The 15,263-nt window shown below is 43.2% G+C and overlaps 1 protein-coding gene across 1 annotated transcript in view; it reads right to left on the bottom strand.

The window, feature by feature from the left end:
• Positions 1–6,714: 6,714 nt before the first annotated feature.
• Positions 6,715–15,263, bottom strand: part of SMG8 (SMG8 nonsense mediated mRNA decay factor) — a 58,807-nt gene continuing 50,258 nt past the window's right edge. Inside the window, exon 4 of the mRNA XM_069226417.1 lies at positions 6,715–7,503. Within this exon, the coding sequence (XP_069082518.1) occupies positions 7,306–7,503 (198 nt within the window). The 3' untranslated portion in view covers positions 6,715–7,305. The remainder of the gene's footprint in view (positions 7,504–15,263) is intronic.

Here is a 15,263-nt window from a genome sequence, read left to right as displayed (position 1 = left end):
ATCTGTGCACACAGTCTGCAAGGGCAGGCCTGGAGATTTGTTTTGCATTGTCACTTTAGTGGCAGCACAATATGTGCTGATACCCACCAGACACATTTAGCTTACAGGCCCTGGTACACTTCTTTACCATGAACGAGGGACAGTTAAGTATGCCAGCAAGGGGTATAGACAATGTTGACATGTTTCAGGTATCCGAGCACACGTACTGGGGCCCGGTTAGCAGTGCCCAGTGTGTCAAGTCAAAATACCATCAGATCGAAATGGATGGGTGATTATAGGGAAAAGAGGATTTGTTTTACAAATACAGTTATAAATCATTGAAATGTTTGCAGTTTTATTTCATTTGCATTATATTCCCCCGACATACAAATGGAATAGGAATTATGACCTACACCAGTATAAGCTGGGTTTGTTTTTGTTGACGGTGACCAAATTTAATGTGAACACAATATACAAAACAAAACGAAAGCTCCTTGTTTCTTTAGACAAAAGGTGTTCAGAAGTTCCAAAAAGGGTCTCAAGCCTCCATCTTTCGGGGCAACCAAGAAGTAACAGGAAGCCTGTGTCACTCAGGTACTATCTCTATTGCACTGTGGGTTGGCGGACTGCAGACAGCATAGCTGCATGATCTGGTAACACCTGGGACACGACTGAGGGAATGACCAGAGGGAGACAATAGATGAGGGGTGTAGCAACCTGAACAGTTTGAAGGACCAATAATAACATTACAAATGTTTTATCCTTAGTGAACAGCTTATAAAATGGGGGACAGACTTTTGCCTTTTTCCACTCATATTTTAATTTCCAATGCATTGCCTTCTGTCTAAAGATGGAGGGAAATAAAGGAAACTAAAGCGGACTGGCTGTCACTGCCGCAGATCAGTAGGAGGAGATCTGTTGCTGCCCATAACCCCAAAATGCACATTTGTCAACAAAAAGGCTAGGCAGACGTATGAGCTGCAAAAGCAGCATCTGGCTATAGACAAAGTCCCAGAATCTCCTGCACTGGTAGAGAAACTGACAAACAGGAGAAAGTAACCCCAGGGTGTGAACTGTTACCCTACTGCCCATAAGTGCTCCAGCACCGAATACACAGTATCCCCAAAAAGATTGCCTCCATCACAAGGCATGTCCATCAGCCAGCAGAACCACACTGGTGACAATGGCCTGGGAGCAGTCCATAGTGTCCAGAATAGTTCGACATGCATGGCACAGTCTCCAACCTTTGTGCACTCTTCATGTAGTAAGCAGACTCTCACATGCTATATTCCACAGAGCAGGAGTATAGTAGTCTAAGTGGCTCCTAGCATTCAATAGGCAAACAGCCAGTATAGCAATAGAGAACAGAACTTTAGCTAGGCTGTCAATTTGCTTGAATTCGTTGTCAACCAGAGCTGAAGGAAAATCATTCAGGTTGACTTTGCTGGCAGAACCTTGAAGCAAATACTTTCAGGAGCAGGACGTTGTGTCCGAAAGGAAGGATCCCCAGAAGCAGGCCTGCTCCGGTGATCAATCGGGTGCATTATTTGACAACCAAAACCAGGCTTGGACCAAGCCACAGTCAGTGTGTGTTATTAAATGAAAGCGAGTGCTCAGCTATCAAAAGCCAGGGTTATAACATTGGCACCAATGCCAAACTATTAATGGCAATGTATAGGTAGTTGCAAATCCAGGACCACTACGGTTTTATGAACTACCACTGGATATGAGGCACTCTCCTCTATGTGAGGACAAAATAATGAATTAAAGTTATTTTTGGTTGATGTGTCCAAGCCAATAGGATTTTGTAAAACTGAACAGAAGCTCTGTATAAAGAGGGAAGAGAAGCCAATCCATCCGTCGAATCAAGGACGAAAGTGGGCTTCAGCCTCCTGGAATACTGCAGTGCTAAGGGAACTGGTGGGGGCCCCTCAAGTGCACAGGCTGGGCTTTGCAATCTTGCATCAAGATATAAGCTGAGAAGGTACTGAAGTCAGCTTGGGATCCCTCAATGGAACCAGAGCAGAGGCAAGTACCAAACAAGCAATAACTGGCAGTGCCTGCTGCAAGGAAGTCGAAGCAGGAGCGGTAGGTGGGGAGCAGATGACGGTTGGAAAATATCAGACAGCACCAGGAAAGCGCTGAACGAGAAGAATCGCACTTGGGGACCGAAGCTATACCAGAGAGAACTGAAAGCTCTTTGAACAACTGTAGCATGGCCTCCCTGAAGGCCTCAATTTACAGCCATGTTGAAGAGGGACCAGAAAACGTGCAGTGCATCAACTCTAGGACTAGAATCAGGTCCAAGCCTGATGATACAAGAAGATTTTGCCCTTTGGAGTGCTGACTGTGTGACCTGTGTCTGAAGAGGAAGCAGTGTGTCAGGGACAAGCCCCTTTTGGACTTCTTATGCTTACATCAAGACTTATCCCTTGACTTTCTCTGGGCCTGTCTGATGAAGGTGAACAAGACTGGCCTGGGATCACGAACAACCTCAGGGCTTCAAGGGCATACATCTCTTAGAATCCCTGATCCAAGATTATGGAATGCTCCAACACCAATGCAAATACTTGGGTCCAACCAGCTTTGATTTAGGAAAACTCAGGAAACAAAATCTACTCAAGGTTGCCTTTGAATACAGTTAAGAGTACACAGAAAAAGAATTGGTCCAAGAAGACTATGGGGCGTAGTGCATTACAAACCTGGTATCCCGACATGAAGATGTAACAAGTTCAACTCCATCCACAGCTGCTTAACACATAATTGATCTATATAAAAATCAATGCACCACGAAGCGAACATTTAAGGTCAAAAGGCCTCTCCAAAAAGCCAAACCACACACAATTACCTTCAAAGCACAGACCATAAACCTCCTGTTGTTCCCCACAACCACAACAAACTGTCCTTGACCAGTGGCAATGCAATCAAATCTGCAGAGACATGGTAACCGACGAGGAAGAAATCTTCCTTTTTGAAAGAGGGGAACAATGGACAGGAAAAGACAAAACCTAATGCAACAGTTTCTTTGAACCATTAATTAATGCCAATTTTCAGACCATGCAGCATCGACCCCAGATGGTCACTGCAGCCAGTTGGAGCCATGGCAGAAAAGGCAGGCAATTACATGCACTTCAAAGCCAATGTCTTCAAGCTTCTCCCACTTTCCTGGAGGGCACCAGGGTATACCAAGTGGACCTCAGACACCAACTTCTCAGCACACTTCTGGACCTGTGGATACTCTGCCAAGGAGGAAGACTGGTGTGCTGCTGGAAGGACTGTCACTCTGTTAGACTGCTGATCTGAATGTCTGTTGGCCTACTGGATTACTGCCCTGATGCCCTCTGTCCAGGTTCAAAGACTGGATCCTCATCTGCTCCAGGATCTCCTCTGTGGCTCACAAGGGCTAGTTTGCAAGCCTCCTGTTCAGAGGCTTCCTCTATCCTGAACCCACACCTGGTCCCAGCCCGAGTGAATCCTGATCCTCCCAGTGGTGCCTCTACAGTCCTGGACTCTTGGAAGTGGTGGTACAAGTGCCCAGGTAGCCTTAATCCAAAGGTGACTACAAATTCTGGCTCAAAAGTGCTCTGAGAACCAGATGGAGACCAGGACCAACCTAGTTGCATATCTGCCCAAGGTGCATAAATAGTTGGATTGGCTTTTCAGCGGTCCTTCACCAAAGGAGTATCCGGCATTGTGGAACTGTCTTTAGCTGTTACACAATTTATATAGCGCAGCTTTGTTCCTCTGGAGATTTTTTTACTTCTATTTCAGAGACTAAGTACGAATATAGAAATCTTCATTTTTGTTGTAAATAATTTATAAAAAATGTACTCCATATTTCTAAATTGGTTTGGGATTTTTCTTGTGTTGTGTTTTCACTTTATTACTGTTAGTGTGCTGCATAAATGCTTTACACATTGCCTCCAAGTTAAGCCCGACTGCTTTTTGTGCCAAGCTATCCAGTGTTAAGCACAGGTTAATTTAGTGACTTTATGCAAGGGATTGTGGCGGCTGCTTGACCAGGGCTCACACCCCAGTCAACTTCTAACCAAATTTCTCACAGCAGTAGAAGCAATTATTAGTCCAAGAGAAAGGCCTTTTTAAGTTTCGCCAGAGACAGCATCACTTGCAAGACATTTTGTTTCATTGTCGCATTTGCTCATTACTCCTTGGTCAGTGTGTGCCAGCTTGACATCCTCTTGTGTTTGGCTCTCCTTTGGAGCATGGGCACATACTGCTCCCTTGCACAGATTCCTTCCACTGCTCAAGATTTCTGAGCTACTTTTTTCTTATTGTGGAAGCACTTCAAAAGAGCGCATGCTGCTTGTTCCCTCCCACTTTCGTTGGTGTTGGTTTCCCCCTACCACTCTCGTCCTGCTGTCTGTCATATACCTTACCTCCTATTGCCCCCCTCCTCCCCTATTGCCTCCCCTCGCCTCCCCATGTTCCCTCATGTTGCTTTCCTTTTCCTATAGTCCCTGTTGGTCCCTGTTGGTCTCGCCATCCTCCCCCACTTGCACTGTTGCACTGTTGCCCTGTTCCCCCAACACCTCCAGCCTGCGTTGCTAACCCTGTCACACCAACACCCTCGCATTTTGGTGCTTGTCCTGTCCCCATCACCCATTGTGCTGCTTGCCCTGTGCCAGTCACCCCATCTTGCGTTGTGTTGTTTGACTGGTCCCTACTTCATTGTGTTGCTTGCACTGCGCTTCCTGCCAGAAAAAAAGCACTAAAACGGGGTCAGCTTTCAAGGCCAAGACCTATTAGATTTGGCAATGCATGTTTTTTGTAACTGTTTCCCAGTTGGGAGAATCCATACTGGCTCTCCCCAATTAAAGATCAATCCACTCCCAATAACAAGAGTCACTGGACTTTCTTCTGTGCGTAAACGGTCTGCATATGTGTATTACATGTGGCTGAGTGAATCATGGGGTCTACTGGGATTCCGCTATGGTGGCTCTTCTTCATAAAGACTGCATTGCTAAGCCTGCCTGCACATACTCCTGTATCACACTCTTCTTTGCTACTGTATGTCTCACCGTGAAAACCACCCCTCTCCAATCTTCTTGTTCTGACCTTGGTATCACTCAGATCATACATGTCCTTGGAAGTTTCAAAATTGTCTTACCTCCAACTCCTGGGCTCTAGAAATTTGGAAAAGCTAAACACAAATTGGAGTATGCACTTTTTGAGTAATGAAACGTTTGCACATTTTTTTTAAATGACAGCACGTTGGTTAGTTATTGCCTTCAGCTAGTGCTTTGTATATTGTTGGCCTTCATGGGAACTCTGTGCCACTGCAGAGCAAACCTGTTGCCAAGAGCTAAACATCAGCTTGATTGATCTCTCTCCCTCCACTCCAGTCTTAAGTCTTGTTTGAAATTCTGCTGTTGTGCCTGGTGGAGAGAAGTAAAGTTACTGCCTCCAAGAGAAACTGGACTCGGACTACCAGGGGAAGAGCCACCCTGATCCCACGAAAACTTTAAAAAGGTTCAGCTGTTCATGAACCTGTGTTGAGGACTCCTCAATGGACCAAAACCGCGGAGAAGCATAAGGAGATCTTTGTAGCACATATGGCCAAGAGAGGAAACAGAGACTAACATTAAGAGGGTGCTGGAGCTCCAACAAAACCTCTGCAGGAGACAGCGAGTACGTCTGAGGCATTCCCTACCCATCAGCTCACTTTAGAAGTCTGTGCATGCACTGTCAAGTCCAAGAAGTGCCTTGCTTTCTAGGACTCAATCCCAAGAGGTGTCTCACTTTCTAAGGATCTGATAGTCACCACCTCCTGTATCCCAATGATAAACCTTATCCTTAGGAAGAAGAATCTCTCACCCTAGAGTCTGGCAAGACTATAAGATCAGAGTCTCGCCCTGTAGAACATTTGCAGTTGAGCCAATGTTAAAAAGGGTATATTACTGAGCACCATAGAACTACAACCAGATGTGGGTTTTATCTCAGCCCCATAAACTATGTATCTAATCTGCATACCTATCACTAAATACATGTCCTTTTGATCCTTGAAATGAGAGCACTGACATAACTGAGTTATTCACCTTTTCATGTTTTTCTGTGTTTCTAACCCCTACCACCTCTTAAAGTATTGCAAGCTAGAAAGATTCAAGTGCCCAAAGGGAGAAACTTGGTTATCCAACTAAATTGCGATAGTAGTGGTGACCCAGCATACCAGAGGTAAACCAGAGTACTCCCTTTCAAAATTGGCTGCTAACTACTAACTGAAAAAAGGCCTCAAAGTCTGGTGGAAATTGCTTGTGCTTCACAAATAAATTATTTGTTGAAGTTATCAACTTTTCTCTAAAATGTCTATTAAACTCTGGAATGTGCTTTCTAAGACGATTCGGAGTGTTTACTATCATTCGGAGTACTGAAGATCATCTGTAATTTATGAAAGGGAATAAAACCCTCTTACCATGACACTCTAAGTGAAGCAGTAACAATGATACTCTTGTTCTGAAAGGCTCTTTTAGTGCTTGGGACCCACTTGTAGTTCAGCAAGATACACAAATAAAAAACATTATGAAACAAAAAACTACCGAACCGATTGCCTCAGAGCTTCACGGTTCATGCAAGCTCCACTCTCCCACCAATCTTTACCCAGGAATACTTTCCCACACCTCTTTCCCCCCCCCCACTGTACACCCTCTTATAGTACAATGCATCAACATCTCCCTCAAGCCAACAAAGTTGTGCATGATAAACAATGCTGAAAATTGGTTCCTTTGCTTGTCAACCTACATGCAATTATTTTATTGGGTATTTCTCAGCAGATGGCCCCTGTCCTTTAACATTTTCTGTTCCTTGATTCAAGGGTGTAAAACGCATGTATGCCCTGCCTAACCTCTAACTCTTTATTTTGTAACAGAAACAAACTTGGCTGTAATGACAGCTTACAGATCCCAAGAAGTCCTTCAATATTGACAACAAGTGCAATGCATCCCTGATTTCTGGAAAAGCACAACTGGAAAAACTGGATTCTCTGAAACTTCTTAAACATGGTAGGTCATGCTGCTCTGCGACTACTCCCTCAACATGTTCTCGACTGATAGGAGCCAGCTCCAATACATGACAGTCTTGATCGTCAGATGTCTCATAGCAATTTCAAAAATACACAAAACTTCATTAACAGACTATATTCAAGGTGTTCACGTTCTCTATGGTCATTGTTGATACTTTGAACCTTCATCTACTTGTAATGGGGTCAGCAGCAACCAATCAGTGATTTCTGTGCAAAAAAACTTCACTCATTATCCATGATATGGTTTATCCAACCAAAGCCAGTCTGCGCCAGGGGAGCTGGCGAGAGCCTCACTGTGTAATGGCCTTGACCACCCCACGGAGTAGCTTGCAAGACAGGAGCTGCTGGTTATCTTTAGGAGGGTAGCAGGGTCCCGCTTCCATTACGTAGGAGTAAGGGAGACGCAGCACCCAAAGGCCATCCGGGGGCAGTGTTATTTCTTGTTTTTCTGGGAAGAAGAGAGGACATGGCGGAGGTCCAGGCTGCACCTGGAAAAGGAAAAAAAAAGGTGCACAGTCAAACATCTAAATCAAAGAAAAAACAAATGACCTTCAGAACCGAGAAGACATGGCTTCCGTTCATGCCTACACGATCACTGACCACACCATCCCCATTCTTTTATTTGGAGCATGTGCTTTTTTAAATATTGTCTATTTTAGCTAAAGGTTTTTGGGAGGTCTGATGGCGGGAATGCTCTTTTATGCAGGATTCTCATGTTTGCAACACACACACACACATATATATATATATATATATATATAATACTCTAGGTTCGAGGACCAGGATGCACAGTCAGTCAGAATACACTTAATTGGCACACCCATATCCAGTCACATACCTCTGGCATAGGATCACCCACCACAGGCCTGGAAATGTGCATTCAGTTGCAAGGCCAACTTACTAAGTAACGGCGGATGAAGTGTTACATGTTAGCCACGAATTTGAGTTAAGTTTCTTGATTTGCAGCCAGGGGAAGGTTAACAAGTCCAGCAGCCCGCAATGGCTACTTCCTAACATATGGCACAGAGACTGTAAACCTCGACACCCTCACCCAAGACCAGAGAAACCGCGGGTACCAATCGTGCTTATTCACAAAGCTTAGAAACATAAACCTGCCTCTTATAAAAGTAACATTCATACCAGCTCTAAATTCATACCAGCACTATATTCATGAAATGTCTGGGTGTAGGGAAGTATTTCTGGAGGTTAGTTACCCCAAACATTTTCTGATGCAAACACCAAATGCATACAGTGTCCCCCATACTATCTGATTAGCCAACGGGGCCACTTTTATTGAGATGCCCGGGCGTATTTTCCGTCCCAGTCCATCCCTGCACTTCGATAATGACCATTTGTACTGCAAGGGCACTAAGAAAACAACCTGAAATATTTTGAAGCATGCATGACGAGAGGCCATAGCACAACTAAAAGCTCAGCACTGCCACTTACCGGTGAACAACTGAAACGAGAACCTAAAACAAAGAATGTATGGAGATAGCGGACAAGCAAGAACCACCCTGTGCTCGACTCTAGTACTCTAAGTAAAAGACACAAATCAGAAACTAAGTAACAAAAACTGAGAAGATGCTAGGAACGCGATACAGGAAGTCACAACTCTTTCACTATGGCTCAGTCTTGTGAGAGCAGTGACAGGTGCTCAAAACAGTATGAGTAATATACCTCTGTACAGCTGACCATAATCTAAGAGTCAAACGTTCTGCCTACACACACACAAACTATCATACACACAAACACAATGTACAGCATGAAAAAACAACTAAGTTTCAAATATGCCGCATGCAACTACAAACAATTCCCCCGGCCCCCCTCCAAAGTGAGCATTTACTTAAGCGCTGAGAGAACTACACTCTCTAATCGTTAATCACAAGAACGGTCAAAACAATAGAGTTTGAGATAGATATCGTCGGCACTGACAACAGAAGCACATGTGCTGCTGCGCTACTTACCCTGACAGAGATAGTGCAACAAAGCACGCACCTCTAAAATCCACATGCCTGCTTTGTGTTATTGAGTGTTTAATGGGGATTCTCTCCACCCGACTTGCTCTGGATAGACAATCTGACATACACATGCTTAACTAGTTTTCTTGGGAATTCCAGCGCAAAGAAAGGATTAAGTTACTTTTATGGTGACTTAGCCACTCCGAGTACATTTCTCATTAATTTCTTGTAAGTACAGGTCACTGCTTGGCAGTTCAGAAACTGCTTCCAGGCTGTTACAACAAACCTTTTGATGCCCTGTAGCATGTACATGTCATACTCAGTCATGTCTCCCTTTCTGTGTGAGCACGTCAGTCCCCCTTCCAGTTAGCTTCATGTTAGGTTGAGCGCGCATGGGCTTTTCAACCTGGTCTATGTATTCTGTGGGTTTTTAACCATGCCCATCTCACGCTTATCACTTTCACTCCTTCGTGGGCTTGCCTTTCAAACATCCCTTGATGTCATTGGTAAATGCTTTAGGTTTGTCCCGCCTTGGGGCAGTTTTGTTTACACCTTGCAGACTGACCCTGTTACATGGACTATTGCACGACTGCTAATATACTTCAGTGTGGGCAAACTATTTTTTTCTTTTGTCTCTCCCCTTCGTGCTCTATGGCGGCCATGACACCCATAGCGCAGAACAGCGCAAACTTCATCAGTGGTATTGAAGTGCTGGTCACAATGTTCACACTTTACCTAATCAGACTAATTTCTTTTGGCTCTTCCCTTCACACTCCATAGCTTTCACAAAACACTTGTAACTGATAAATGCTTTATGTAAGAAACACAGCAACCCTCAAAGCGGCACTCCCGACACAGCGGGAGAGACACTACTACAATATTTACTGCACCCGGGAAACTCACCCCATAATGCTTTGCACGACAACATGTTCTTTCTGTCTAAATCATCTCGGAGTCCCCTCACTAGGTGAGTGGGAAACCCAAAATAATAACCCCTTCCACCATTGTGTCTTTCTAAGCTCTCTCATGGCTGGAACTTTTGTTTTACAGCTGGGAGTAGTTTGTGTTTTAAGGGCCTTGTTTGTAATATTATTGCAGTAGCCCTATTAGCTCAGAAAATGTATAATGCACAATGCCTTCTAGGGATTGCATATATAGTAACAGTGCATTACTTTCTGCCATTCTCTTTTCGTGCGATTATGCGCTCTATGGGCTAACTATATGGTTGCATGACCATGTTTCTTACAAGCGCTATTTTTTTATTGTGGTGTCTTCTAGGGGCTGTTCTGAGCATTACAGTCAACATACTACAATATTCACAGGCACAAAAACTCACCCCATAATGCTTTGCAGGGCATTACTTTTATGTATTTGTTTAAACTCATAACTCAGCCTGTGGTGGTCCTAGGACAATGGGACCACTTTCAAAACGTCCACCACAATGTTCTCTGTCTACATTATCTCTGGGTCCCAACACTAGCTTAGTGGGGACCTTAAAATAATAACTCCTCCCACCATTCAGTGTTTTTTTATGCTATTTCATGGTTGTAACTTTTGTTTTACAGCTGGGAGCAGTTTGTGTTTTAAAGGCCTTGTTTGTAATTTCATTGCAGTAGGCCTGGTAGCCCTAAAAATGAGCAATGTGCTATGCCCTCTAGGGGCTAAATATATGATTTCTTTGGATTACTTTCTGACATTTTCTTTCCATGTGGTTATGCCCTCTAGGGGCTAACTATATCGTTACATGAACCTGTTTCTTACAAATGCTATCTTCATTGTGGTGTTATCTTGGGGCTGGTCTGAGCATTACAGTCTAAAGCCCAAAGTGTATTTCTGCTAAAGGTTTTCATGATAATTGTATATAAATTTATCAACCTTTCCTTATTTCATTTATGATCATGATTCAGGCCTACTTAACATCCTTATTACGCTATGACTGTTTGAACACAACTCTCTTGATATGTTTGGGTGATCCTTCTAGTTTATTGCTCACGTTACTCCTCCCTGGCTGTCTTGTGTCTTTTTCTTTGGGAATTGTGCCAGTGAGCAACTCTGATGGTGGAGGGGTGAAAGTGGTATTCTATTGGAATTAGTATGGCAGATTTAAATTAGGATGCTAAATAGCAACATTTTCATTTTTGACTGCAGATAGAGGAAGAAGGTAAATGGAAGTGCTTTAGATATATGCATGGCCACTGGAGTTATGTGGCAGTAGAAGACCAAATTATGAGGAAGGGTTGACCAATCTATGTGGCAAGAAAAGTCAAGTTATGAATTTACAACGCCAATAGCTCTAACTCAAGCAAATGCGAGACCTACTGCATTGCAGTTGCTTGTGGTGTTTGGCCAGTGGCTGAGTGGTCTGCAGTTGTGCATTGACAATGGGGAAGCGGCTGCTACGAATAATGGGTTACAACAGATCAAGAACAGCGAAAATCATACTGACCAACTCATCGTGGCAAAGAACTAGTACTACATACCCACAATAAATATTAAAACAGAAGTCAACAGAGACTGGGATAAACCAATTAATGGGGAGTTAGAAGAAGCAATAATCACTTAATAAAGAATGTTGTAAGAGGTCATGTTATCCTGTGCGGAGAAGGGAAATGGCATGAAAAAACCCACATAATTAGCACTGTAAATTACATGGAAAGAGTGGATAACTCATGTTTGCCAAATAAGAAAAAAGAGGACTCTATGCAATGAAGGAGTGAAGAGGTAAGGGCAAAGGGCACCAAACATAGCACAAGAGATAAAACAAGCATTGTCATTGCCAACAGATAATTATGAATGCATTATCTACCAAGACTTAAAAAAACACACATAAGTTCATGAATGCCCTACTCCCATCTGTGTCATTGCCAGAGAAAATACCATAAACTATCTAGTTAACTAGACACTTTAGTAGCATTACGTTGTGGCCTTAAACGTTCAGCCTCAGACAGCTGGATAAATAAACAAAATGATCACAGCTGAATGGCGGGCAAACGTTTTTTGTGGAAGCAGACAACTTGTGCGCTATAAGAACATGTACTCCTGGCTCCCAAAATGTGAGTGGAATCAAAGCTCCTCTCTAGTGATGCTCCCATAAGTGTCTGGTGACCACTGCACTGTCCAGCCGGACCATAATGACAGCACAGGGCCAAAGAAAGATAAACAAGCACTGGCAATGCCAATAGGTCTGGCTTGAAACAAATGTGGTATGGTAATGTGAAGGTTTGTTAGGAAACAGCATGGGGTATGTATCTGTGTGGAAGCAAAGAATTGTAGAATAATACTGGTGTAAGGTTAAAAGGTTAGGTGTCAGCTGCACTGTGAAGCAAAATTTAAAAATCCACATAGGTAATGGTTTCCCTCCTCCTCTCTGTGTGCTGCCAGAAAAAAATCAACATAAATTATCTAGCTATCTAAGACACTTTATTAGCATTCCAGTTTCATGTGTGTGCCCACGAGAGCTCATGCTTAGGCAGATGGATAAACAAAATGATCACAGCTTCTGAAGGGCAATGACTTTTTTGTGGAAGCCCCCTACTTCTGCCCAGTTAAAACATATACTCTTGGCTCACAATACTTATTCAGCGCCAAAGCCCGTCTCTACTGTTGCCCAGATAATTATTTGGCAAAAGCTGAGCTGTGAAGCCAGACCCATCAAAAGAGCAAATCAGAGAAGCACAGTAGAAACGTGCCTGTCCAGATTCCCTCCTTCCTCATCTCCATTGTTGTGGGACAGTGTGCCACCTTGTTTTAGGCCACAAAGGAGGCCCGCTTGTCTTCTGTGTGCACCAGCACCACTCTGCATTTTACCACAGGAATGAGGTCTTTCTTTGAGGCGGCAGCCTTAGGTTCCAAAGTATTTATCTGAAAGAGCAAACTTGATCAGCTATCCAAAAAGCAGCAAAGCAGCACTAATTACTAAGCACGTCACACATATTTTGAAGAGTGGATTGTGACAGAGCTGAAGACAAAAAGAACATGACTGAAAACTTGGGAACATAGGCCCATCTGAATATCAATACTAGAGATTGATTCGGTGGGAAAGGTTGCTGCTAATTGGTCAGAAAATGTTCCTAGTACTCTGCAAAGTGCAGAGGCAGACACCATCTGACGCTAGGCATGGAGAACTAACCCTCTTGCAGGACACATTTAGTTCCAAAAGCCTCTAGAACCTCTGTAACAAAACAGTCCTGTTGCTGAATGATGGAATAAAGGAAGATTTTGGGGAGTTCACAGAAGGAGTGACTTGCTCAGGAAAACTGTTTAGCAGTTACCTGGGACGTCCGTGCCCATGCTGGGAGTGGGAATTGTCTGAAGGTGCAACGGAAACCTTAGAACCACAAAAGTTAGGTCCGCTAATGGCCTCTACCTACTTGTACTCCTTCTCTGGACCTCGATTCCTGGGTCTGACTGCAACTGTTTGTCTAATGCAGAGTAGAAGATGATTTTGTAACCTGGTGCCTTTAGGATTTCCCAGGGTTACTTACAATAACTGCACAGGTCTAACAAGAAGCTTTAGGAACTCACTGGAAGGAAGGCTACTTCAGGCCACGCCCAGTTGCTGAGACTCTGTACTCACATTCTTGGTGGTCAAATCCAAGAGTCCCTGAGGAGTTAGTGCATCATTACAGAGGGAACTAGTACTGAAGGCAGCGGTCCCCCAAACAAAAAAATGGGAGTCAATATGTAAGTCAGCAACTGCATAGTATCTATGACACCTCACGCATCTTAAAGCCAAACGTGTTGTTATAATCTACCAGAGTTCAAAATACTTGGGATAGGGAGAAAACAGCACAAAAAAACTGAAAGAAACATGGTGGTGGCCTCTGTTGGAAGCTATAGAGCATGAAAAAAGCAGGTTTCGATACACATTATGAAGTGAGAAAGGGAACTTGAAAGGGCATGGAAGGATAAGGGTCATTGACAAATGCATAGTACATTCAATTGGGCATCAACATTTATTTTTTAGAAATAGTTACAGGTTCCACCACATGTTGAGAACTGTTAAGAGCTAGAATGTAGAAATAAGCAATATACCCAAGACACAGCCAGAATGAAGTACCAGCTATATTTTAGGAGCCTGCAAAGCTCATTGGCAGTGTGCCTATGCAAGGTGCAATGCTGAACCTTGCATAGTCATTCCAGGAAGGTGACTATACTGAGCTTCATCATCTAACATTTATAGAGCACATACAATGAGCTGTAAAGTCTTTTTGGTACTGGAATTAAGTAGAACGGTACCTACCAGTAAGAAAACAGTGTGCAGTATAGTAACTTAACATGCATTGCACTCTCCTACCGTGAAGTTGAGTTCAGAATAATGAAAAATGTTTTTCTTCCAAGTCTTTGTTTTGGTTTTGAATGTGCATATAATGATTTGTGGTTCCTCGAGGACGCGTGTCGGACGGGTAGGTGTAATCGCCTACATCCAGGAAACTAAATATTTTAGTTCCTTGTTCTGACAAGCGATCCTTTTTTAGCTCTATCCTGACATTGGGGATGGGCGACCTTATTGATTTATCGAGTAGAACTAAGTAAGTGACCAATTTTTCAATCATTATTGACTACTTGAGTTCAGTTTTTGGAGAAGTTTTTTTGTCCTGATGAAGCGTCGCTGGATCCGGCTGGACTATTTAGACGCGAAACATGTAGACCTGTGATAGTGAGGTACCATAGTTGGTTTTATCCTCTTTTTTCAGTGAGAGTAGGTGAACATTATTTTTCACCCGTTACTCCTCTTTTTGTTTTTAATCTTGGTCCCCATCACACTAATTACGGATTAAAATTATGATTTATACTTGTTGATGGTGAACCAATTTTAACGTTCTTTTCTCTCCATTATTGCTCGGGTACTAATAAAATAATTTATTTTTCATTTGCTACTATCTGAGCATTTTGGTTAAGAGCACCCCATTTGGGGAGCCCGTTAGGCATTGCAGCACCAGCCTGACGAGGAGCTGTCCCAATGATGAAGCCAGTCATCCATTGTGATGCATGAGGGTTCTAGCTCCTGAAGAATTTGGGTCGCTCCTGGTATTCTTCTATTTATTTGGAACAGTGTACTGTTTTGTTTTATAATGGTATAATGATTTGTGAACAGGTCACACAAAACCTGACAATGCATCAGGATAAAGACCCTACATTATACCTATTCTTCCATTCAGGCTAGGGTTCAATGGGTATCTGTCTAATATGTAAATGTTTTCTTTCTTCTAATTATTTCCTGTCAGAGGGGTGGTGGTGATCACAAGAGAATCTAAAAAAAAGAAGTGCTACAACCCACTTTTATG

Source organism: Pleurodeles waltl, chromosome 3_1, assembly GCF_031143425.1.
Source record: "Pleurodeles waltl isolate 20211129_DDA chromosome 3_1, aPleWal1.hap1.20221129, whole genome shotgun sequence".
NCBI lineage: Eukaryota > Metazoa > Chordata > Amphibia > Caudata > Salamandridae > Pleurodeles > Pleurodeles waltl.
This window is presented reverse-complemented; position numbering and strand designations above follow the sequence as displayed.